The 9,895-nt window shown below is 42.5% G+C and overlaps 1 protein-coding gene across 2 annotated transcripts; it reads left to right on the plus strand.

Annotated features, from left to right (window-relative positions):
* The first annotated feature begins 478 nt into the window (after positions 1 to 478).
* On the plus strand, positions 479 to 9,210 carry COX7A2L (cytochrome c oxidase subunit 7A2 like). Of its 2 annotated transcripts, XM_066316105.1 has the most exons (3): positions 479 to 670; positions 7,821 to 7,952; positions 8,875 to 9,210. In XM_066316105.1, exons 1-3 carry the CDS (start codon positions 599 to 601, stop codon positions 9,013 to 9,015), a joined length of 345 nt encoding a protein of 114 aa, XP_066172202.1. In that variant the 5' UTR covers positions 479 to 598; the 3' UTR covers positions 9,016 to 9,210. The 2 variants fall into 2 exon arrangements, with proteins under 2 accessions (XP_066172202.1, XP_066172204.1); XM_066316107.1 differs by lacking the exon at positions 7,821 to 7,952 and having other exon boundaries at positions 494 to 670.
* Positions 9,211 to 9,895: the final 685 nt, after the last annotated feature.

A 9,895-nucleotide genomic window follows, 5' to 3' on the forward strand; every position in this document is an offset into this window, starting at 1 on the left:
GGAGGTGTTTCCCAAGCTAAGCGATTCTGCGATTACCGGCCCGGTTACCGCGGGTCCCGAGCACGGCCCGGCTGAGCGGCGCTCCCCGCCCCAAGGCCGCCCTCACCCCGCGGCCGCAGCGCGGGGCGGGGCGCACGGGCCGGGCTGGGCGGGGCCATGTGAGGGCCCGCCCCCGCACGCGGTGTGGGCGGAGTCTCGCCTCCCGCCTGCGCCGATTGGCTGACGGGAACCGCGCCCCCTACGCCCCGCCCGCGACGGGCTCGCATCCCGCCCCCGCCGTCCCTCCCGCTGCCGCCCCGCCCCTAGGGGCCTCACCTTTCCTGCCTGACTGAAAATTGCCGCCGGCCTCGTTCTCCCGCGAGCGGCGGGAGTGCCTGGGAGGAGCGCGCCCGCTCTGCTTTGGTGCAGGCTACTGTATTTTTTCGAACTTTTTTGTTTTTACTCTCGTTCCCTCCGCGCGCTCCCGCGCAGGCGTCCTCGCGCGGCGTCCTCGCGCCGGCGGGGCCCTTGAGCGTTCCGGCGTGGCCAGGGAGCCGGCGCGGGGCGCCGCGGGTCCTTCCGGCCGAGCCGTCGCAGCCGGTGCCGGGCCCGGCCCACCATGTACTACAAGTTCAGCGGCTTCGCGCAGCGCCTCGTCGGGGCCACGGCGGCCGCCGCCTACACCCCACAGGTAACACCGCGCACCCGGGCGGGGGCCGCGGCACCGCGGGCGTTGGGAGAGCCGGGGAGGGACCGGCCGCCCCCACGGGCGCCGAACGTATCCGGCCCCTCGCGTGACCTTGGGCGAGACGGGAGGCGCGCTGTGCCCTGCAGCCCTGAGTCAGCTCTGGGATGTACTGGGGGCTATGGCGAGAAATTAACGCGCTTTCATCACAGAGGACTGCTCCAGAGTTGAGCGGTGCCCGGCGGGGTTTTAAAGTCACCGAAACACAGAATCACAGTTAGGCAGGAAAAGACGACCGAGAACATCGAGTCCAGCCTGTGCCTGGGTACCTCTGTGTCAACCGGACCAGGGCACCGAGTGCCACCTCCAGGCTTTCCTTAAGCACTTCGGGGACAGCGACTCCACCACCTCCCCGGGCAGCCCATCCCAATATTTGATTTTCCTTTCTGTGAAGAAATTCCTCCTGATGTTCAGCCTAAACATCTCCTGGCGCAGCTTGAGGCCATTTCCTCTCATCCTGTCTTTAGCTGCTTGGGAGAAGACCTGGCTGCACCGAGCTGAGGAGAGTGACAAGGTCACTCCTGAGCCTCCTTTTTTCCCAAGCTAAACACCATCGTCCTCATAAGACTTGTGCCCCAGACTCTTCCCCAGCTCCACTGCCCTTCTCTGGATGCACTCCAGCACCTCAATGTCCTTTCTGAAATGAGGGTCCCAGAATTGGACATTATACTGTAACTTGCAGCTGGCAAATGAGAACAGCACTGATCTCTGGTCCATGCATGTAACAAAAACCCCAATTACTGAAAGCATTAAAACCCTTCCCGGGGAGAGTACAAATCCATAAAAGTTTGTTTAACACAAAATGGAAACTCACGTCTCCTCTGCATGTTGCCAACTCAGTAAATAAATGTACAGAGGTTAACAATGGCATTAAATAAGCTTATACTTTTCACACTGCATAGTGAAGGTACATGGTTAATTCTTCAGGAGCAAAGCAAATCAGAGTGAAGCAGAATGAACCCCACGTACATCTGTCATTTCAAGACATGGAGAGTTGCATATTGGTGAAAATAAATCACGAAAATCATTTGCTTTTCTGTACATCAGCATTAATTCCTAAGTAATATTAGGAAGATTTGTAATGTGATTTTCTCATGGGACAAAAGCAGCATTTTTGTTACACCATGTTCAATTTTCTGAGTAAAGTTTGAAAAAATTAAATTCTTACAGCTTAAAACAACCAAACAATCCCCTACAGCTGGAGGTTAAGAGTTATAGGAATGATTTCTAAAAAGTCAACCTTTCAAAGAACTGCCTCCAAAGAGCAAACATCTGATTAAACATCACAAGAATTTAGAAAAGAAGTAGATAGAGGTGCACACACACAGATGAAATCAAAGTTATGGTTGCTCTTTTTCCCAAAAAATTCATTAATAAAAAGTAACTGAAGTTAGTTAAAGTCACTACAATCTTATAGACTAATATGTATTGTGATATACAGCTCTATTTCATTCTTAGTTAATTCTGTTAGCAACCTACTTTACAGTTCTGCTTTCCTGGGTGTCCTTAACTGTGAGAGTTTTACTTGGAAAATCCAGTCATCTTTTGCTAGCAAGAACATTGTATGAAGCAGCTGTAAAATTTCAGATTATTTCAAGGGGTCCAGGACTACTACACAACCTTTCTTTTTAATTTTTTTTTTTTTTGAAGTTAAGAGAACTTGGTGATCAGACTGAGTTCAACAGTTAATGGTTCATACTCTGCCAGGGTGCTCCTAACAGGTGGAACTTGCAGGTTGCTGCAGGATTTTATCAGTTCCCGGGAGCAGGCAACAGAGTGCACTCTTGTAAAGTTCACAGAAGACACCAAGGGAGTGGCCCCAAAACTTTAGAAGTAGAGTTGCCTTTCAGAGGGACCTATCTGGAGTGTGGGAAGGATCTGACAGGAATGCTGTCAACTTCCATGACAGAAAAAAGGCGCAGTTGCGTGTGCAGGAAGGAAGAGGCCCTGCATGGTTATGGGATGGCAGCTGAGGGGCTGGAGGCAGCAGCTCTATGCTGGAGCTCTGGAGGTACTGCCAGGCAGGAGGGCAGCAGCCTCCTGGCTGTGTCACCCCGTGAGCTGTGGATTGAGGGCAGCAGCTCTCTCCCCTGCTCAGCACCCACTGCATCACATGGAGGTGCTGTGTCCAGCTGTGGGTCTCCTGCCATGGGAATGGCAACTGGAGCAGAGGTCAGCAGCCACCTGAGGTTAGCAAGGTGGAGCCAGGCTTTGCACAGTGGTCCAAGATGGAAAGGCAAAAGACACCAGATATAAACTGCAAGAAGAGAGGTTCAGGCTGGACAGAAGGAAAGATATGTTTGTGGTGGGAAGAGTCAGGCGATGGAGCAGTTGCCCGAGGGAGGTTGTGCACTCTGTCCTCAGAGGCTTTCAAGCCAGGCCAGACAACCTGGTGTCACCTTGCTCTGAACTAAAGAGCATTAGAGGGCCCTTCCAGCCTGAATTACCCTAGGATCTTGAATAAACATTGAGGTAATAGAGTTTCGGATATGGCAGTTTCTCTCCCTAGAGGATTTTTTGTCTTGTTTTTCCTCATCGCTTTAAAAGACTTCCTAGATAGCTACTGGGGGTCAGGGGTGCAAGAAATGGAATATAGCAGAATAAATAATGTTCTAGTATGTATAGGACTTAGACAGTAGCAATATATCCAGCACTGCTGCAGTGATAGAGGCACTTCTTGCCTCTCTAGACAAAGTTATATTCAGAGAATAAGTATTGGTACTTCATTTATATAGTGAAGAGCAAAGGCTTGAGGGAGGAATGGAGAAGGGCTTCAAGCCTAAAGGGTAAAGAACCTGGTTTCTGGAAGTTACATTTTTAAAAGTTACTTTTCAATCCTTTTTTACAATGTTATTAGGCCAGCTTTTTTGGAGAATTTCCTCTTATTTCCTCCCCGTAAACTTGACTGAATTCCCAGGTCATACATATAGATGCATCAGCCTGCTAAAAATGTTTTCAATAAACAGCAATTGAAATATTTATATTTCAATGGTAAACTCATGAGTTTAAGGTGTTAGGTCCAAAAATAAAGTGATTTTTTTCCTATTGGTTTCATTGCTCCATTTATTAAAACTATAGCTCAGCATGTAAAGTGGTTTGATTTTATGCTTCTGTTTATTTTGACATTTCTGGAAAAGTGAAGGCATCCTGCCATTCAAATTCTTCTTGGTAAAATTTGCAGTATAATAATTCTCTTTGTTCTGTGCTGTTACATTATGGTGCTTCCCAGTAGAGCATTGTTTTGCTGCACGTTTTAGCTTATTGTGGGTTTGCAAAATATCAGTCTAAAAGGATTTCAGAAATTATTTTGCTGACAGTAACATAACTAACAGCTTATTCTAACAAAAAAAAGCTCTTGAGTTTGAAATCTGTATTGTTCTTTCCATCTCAGACTTAGCATGCTTAGAACACTTAATTTTTCATTTAACAAAATTGTATAAAGTAGTCTGAACAATTTATCTTGTTTGAATAAATGGGAACTTCCTTAGCTAGTTGAGGAGTGAAATAATTACAAAACTACTCCTCATATTTAGGAGTATAATGACTGCCATAATCATTACAAATTCAATAAAAATATTAATTCAAAGAGTTGGCTTATGTTTAAAGTAGAGGCACTGGGACCAGTTTCAAATGAGGTGTCAGTTGAGGACAAGTACATGAACTTTTCCCTAGTTCTTCTATAAAATGTGATCCTAGCAGAAATTTACTTGTACTACGGTATCTTCACTTGATACAACTTGTTTTTCTTGTAGCTATTTAAAGCCCCCATGAGGCACAGATATTCTGAATTTAGCCTATATGGACTGCTTAGAGTTTGTTGAGAATCTAAAGTATCTAACTTTTATGCCCTAGATAATACTTGCACAAAATCACTGTCACTGGATCATCATCCCAGTACAAAGAATCAAGTGGTTTTACCTAAATCCTTGTGTTAGTGCTAACAAATATATTTAACTTTAGGCAGTGAGGTGTATTCTACTGTGAAGGACCTGCCTAGTTTAGAAGTGTCTAGGTTCAGTAGGTTCATGAAAGTTATTTCAATGCATGTTCTGAAATACTGATTCTTGGAGTAACTTCCCCATTCCCCTTTGGCCCTTACCTCAGTTTTCTCTCTCATTCTGAGATGAGCAACTGCCCTTATACATTTAAAAACTTAAGAGCTATCTCCATCAAATTATACTCCAAATCTTTAACTGTTTTTGCTGCCACGAAAATGTAAATCTAACTTGCAAATTCATACTAGCAAGGTGTAAATTTGTTCTACCTTTGAGCCTGATGGCTCAAACCAACAGATACATCGGGTCCTGAGGTCTTCAGACCTCTGACAGGAAAACAGACACACTCTACAGAGGGTAGGCAGAGAATTCTGTTTGTTCCTTTGGATTAGCTACATGTCTTCACCTTTCATGCTTGAGGACTTCAGCATTTGAAAAAGTCATTGCTGTAGCATGCTGATGAAATCAGCTGATGTTGACTCTTCTACGTAACTGTAGAAGAGTCATGCTACATAATTACATCTGCTGTACTTTGTCCAAGACTTGGAAAAAAAATCATGTTATAGTGATTAAAAATAAAATATTAACACTTTAATGTCAGAGGAGGAATTATCAATTATTAACTATTTTTTAAATGAAGCATAGGTCAAATGTGTAGAGGCATTAATTCATCAGTACTGTCCTGAGTGTAGTGAGACAATGATGTCATTAAATAAACCTGTGGTTTTACTAATGTTAAATACAGTGGCCAAGGGTCATTTAAGGTATGTCAGTTCTTACTTAAAATTTTTTTGCAGTGAAATTCAGCCTTTACATTACACTGTGGATTTGTCCTCAACTATGCTAAGCTTAGTAAGCTGGGTGTGAGATAAGGCACTTGCCGCTTTCTCTCAATAACCACAGGCAAGTACCAAGTTGGAACAGCCACGCATTTGCACTAATTTAACTGAGCTTGGTCGGGGTTGGAGTGAAATTTTACATCGGTGAGGAACCCTAATTAATGCAGTGTCTGGGTTAAGCAAACTGAACTATCTCCCTTCTGCAGCAATGTGTTTTGTTGTACCCTTTCCTGAAGCCAGTGAACTACATTAATATTTTTTTTTAATTTAAATTGCTATGTGATGTTCTTATGTGGCACCATGCTGCTTTGGAAGTAATTAACGCCAGTACACTGGTGATTAAATGAGATTTCTGAACTGGTTCAATTTGATTTCACAGTGAAGTTCATCACTTAAGTCAGGTCTGACTCTGCTATGGCTCCTGCAGAAGGGGCTCTTACAACTGTGTGAACAGGAATATATTTCTAAAGGCTGAAAAAGTATGTGATACCCTACAGTTGTTAATTTACTAAGCATTGAAGTTATTAAATGGCACTGCTCCTGAAAACACTGAACTCTCAGGAAGGCGAAAAGGAGATTCAGAACTGGAAACTAAGGCACAAGAAAGATGTGCATTTTCACATTTGCTACAATACTAACAATCAAGAAGGCAAGAAAAGCTTTGGAGAAGTTGCCTGCACATTTAGTATAAACATCTGTTCTACAGATATTTCTGTCAAATCACCAACTTTTTAAAGGCAAATCTAATAAAGTACTTAAAGTCCCTATAGACAAAAATATTTCTTTCTTCAAGGCCTTTGATGTAGCTGTACTTAGCCTTGAATACACAGTAATTTCCCTTGGCTAATAATAGTTCCCTAGATTCTTCCTTCATAGCACTATGGCCAGAACTGGTCACTGGCCTTAAATAATTCAGCAGTGCTATCTTCTGTGCAAGCCTGTTCAGTAGGAAGGCATTAGTTACTGAATGTGCCAAGAAATTCACTTTTGCTGCTGCCTTTCTAAACATAACCAGTCAGGTCACAAGTAGATTCTAATATTCAGTCAGGCACTAGAATGGTGGGAAGCTGAACCCACACCTTCAGGGTATAGCACTGATGACCGTTCCACTGTTTTGGGAGGCTGAGAAACCTGGTTTTTCTGCTGAAGATGGCTGTTGTAGTAGAGAATTTGCATAAGGAAAACATGTGTGGTCTATGACTGACACAAAAGAAAGAGTGCCAGTCTGCTTCCAGCTCCAAATACTGTCAGACAGTTCTCTTCAATACAAAATGCATCAACAAGTCTTTTGAACAGAAACCAGAATTTCAGTGCAGTCTTAACTTGACCTGTGGCTGCTTCTGTTTGTAATAAAAACCTGTTGCATTAAACTAACTGTAAAATGCTTTTAATTTCTGTGGCAAGTCAAGAAAAAATATATTGCAGCTGTTTTGAGAGCCACAATGTAAAACATCATTGCTGCATGTCCAGACATAACTGTTAAATCTAACTACAGTAATAAAGACAAGGAGGCCACCTCATGTTGGCTGTGACTTTGTGCCCTTAATCACGGAACTGAATTATGAAGTTTCTGGGTGTGGCAAATGTAGAATACAACCTACACTGTAAGTGAACCAAAGGAGTGGACCAAAAGGAAGTTGAACTGTGCTGCTCACGGGGAGTACATTGAGGTGTGGGAAGTTGCAGCAACATCTGAGCTACAGGCGCGGTGTAGTTACCCCGTCACAAAATATTCACTATATCAGGGTATCAGGGTCTCTGAGTACCACTTACAACTTCTATGTGACCTAAATGATCCTCATAATTTTTTTTAATCCCTAAACTATACATTCAAATTATTTAAGGCCCAGTTATTTATGGCTACTGCTTGCAGCATTCAGGAGGTAGAGCTCACTCCTCACTCTGACCCTAGCATCAGGGATCCCTGATCCTAATCCCGCTGCTCAGAGAGAGTCCTAGATAGTCTGTGTGCAAAGTAGAAGCAGTAATTTGGACCAAATGCCAGCACAGAAAAATAACAGCTATATATTCATGCCATGAGGAGATTGGAAAGGAGGCTGCTATTTTCCTTGCTAAGCTCTGACTCCCAAGTTGTCACTGGGATACCAGTGGGCCAACAACGTGTTTGTCACAAGTCTTCACACAAGATAAATACTCTTTGTAATGTATCCTTGTAATGACTGGCAGTGTGCCTGCCTAATGTGACAATTGGAATGTTTGCAAGTGTGATATACTTTGATATTTTAATCTTTATTTATGCAGGGACTCAAATCATTAGTTCCCACTGAATCCCCAGGCCCTGATGCGATTTTTGGGACAAGTAAACCAGGTTTACCAGCAACTGATACTTTCTTGGGTACAAACAAGGTGCCAGACCTACAGAAAGTTTTCCAGGTAATGACAACTTTGAGAGTAACTTTAAGAAAACTGGAGAGTGGGACATATCTGTCCTTATTTTAGCATAGCTAACTACTTTTGCCATTCTGCAATACCTAAATTCTCTATAATCAAGAAACTGTCACATACAGTATAACCTGTACTTGTACTATACTACAAAGCAGTATATTTTATCTCCTATACAGGGCATATACAGTACAGTATATGCCTTGTATAGGAGATAAATACAGGAAGAAGAGAAATGCAGTACCATTGTCTTTTTCCTGGCTTCAGAAATTGGTTGTTGTATTATTTGACTATGGGAAACACTTTCTCTGGGAATCCAAGTGTATGCCTTAAAGCAGTTGTGGAGAGGCAAATCAAATCATTATTTTGTTGTGTAGAATAATTTGAATGTTGCTGAGGCTGTTTATATTGCAGTGTAAGAACAGCACAGTAAAGTTTTCAAAGCCGGTTTGTTAGCTATGGAATTTCTAAATGTAGGACTTTTCTTAAAACAAATTAGTTAAGCTTTTTTTTTAGGTGTCAAGAACGTGCTTTATATAATGTTCCCTTTTCTCTCTTACATGCCACTTCCATTTGGAGTGTGTCAGTCTGACTTGGGGAATAATTTTTTATATATATCTTTTCACATTCTGTTGTTAGTGACACTTTTTCCCTTCCAGGTCCTCTTGAGAAATATTTCAAGACACATTCTTTTTGCTTGCGCTTAACAGCTTTGGCTAACAAAATTAACTTGCCTTTGCATTTGTCTTGCTAGACAAAACCCACATAATACACTTGGTTGTAGTGAGCTTATTTGTCAGGAGGTTTCCCTCTCGCAAGTCTCTTAATTTACCAAGGTAGCTTATCCTTAATGACCTCAGTATGGGTGTTAATTTCTTTTTTTGCTTGTTTTTTCCTTGAACTCTTCCCACAGAGATCAGATGGGCTGCCAGTACACCTGAAGCGAGGATATCCAGATAGGATGCTCTATAGGACTACGATGGCTCTGACAATAGGAGGGACTTTCTACTGTCTGGTAGCACTGTACATTGCCTCACAGCCAAAAACCAAATGAACCACTTCTCACGGGACTCTCAGCACTCCTCTCAAGGATCTCCTCCATGTACCACCACTTTGCACTTAAATCTGTTCCCTGTGATCACATAGGGTTCATTACTCAGATCAGATTTCTTGGAGAAAATGTTTTTAAATCGGTTGCCTTATGTGTTCTAAAACACCAATATAAAAAGAGAAATATATTATTTTAACATATGGTTGTAGCTTTTCTTGTCTTGCAGAACTTTATAAACAGTTGGAGGAAGTTAAGCTTTTCCTTCCATCCCTTCCCCAATTTAATGTTAGAGAGAGGACAGGATAAATAATTGGTGAGCTATGCACCACATTCCTTAGTGGAAGGATTCTGCTAGTTTCCAAAACACTAAAAGCAAATAATTTAACTACTGTAGCATATTGATAACCTGTTTCTGTCCTATACAGATCATTTTACATAAGTAGCTGGCAATGGAACTTTTCCACATGCTGGTATATTAGTAAATAATATACCACCTCTGGTGGCAGGACAAAGGCTTTGTCTCTCTGGAGCATTTAAAGTGGATTTATTTCTTAACTGTAGCATCACTGTGTGCAGCAGAATGCACCACTACTGTAGCATCAGTTACACCAGTTTTTGGACTTTCCTTTGTCAAACTGTATTATCATACAATAAAGACAGCAACATGAATACTAAAAGAGGCAAATCTCAAAAATTTCAGAGCATTTCAGCACACCTGGTAGTAAAATAAGCATATTGGTACACTTAGAAGTTCAACTTGAAGATCTCAAATCATAAAATTGATTTGACTACCTTGCTGTCATCTATTTGAGATGGTAAATTTCTTAAAATTCTCTCCCAGACCTCGTTATGTGTTTAACAATAATTTTTGGTGAAACAGGTC

This window comes from Sylvia atricapilla, chromosome 3, assembly GCF_009819655.1.
Source record: "Sylvia atricapilla isolate bSylAtr1 chromosome 3, bSylAtr1.pri, whole genome shotgun sequence".
Lineage (NCBI taxonomy): Eukaryota > Metazoa > Chordata > Aves > Passeriformes > Sylviidae > Sylvia > Sylvia atricapilla.

What these genes read in the sequence shown, in the direction of transcription:
- COX7A2L (XM_066316105.1), top strand. Translation starts at nt 599, where the DNA reads ATGTACTACAAGTTCAGCGGCTTCGCGCAGCGCCTCGTCGGGGCCACG. An exon ending in CCGCCGCCTACACCCCACAG is followed by an intron (nt 671 to 7,820) that starts GTAACACCGCGC and finishes TTATTTATGCAG; the next exon opens with GGACTCAAATCATTAGTTCC. An exon ending in ACCTACAGAAAGTTTTCCAG is followed by an intron (nt 7,953 to 8,874) that starts GTAATGACAACT and finishes CTCTTCCCACAG; the next exon opens with AGATCAGATGGGCTGCCAGT.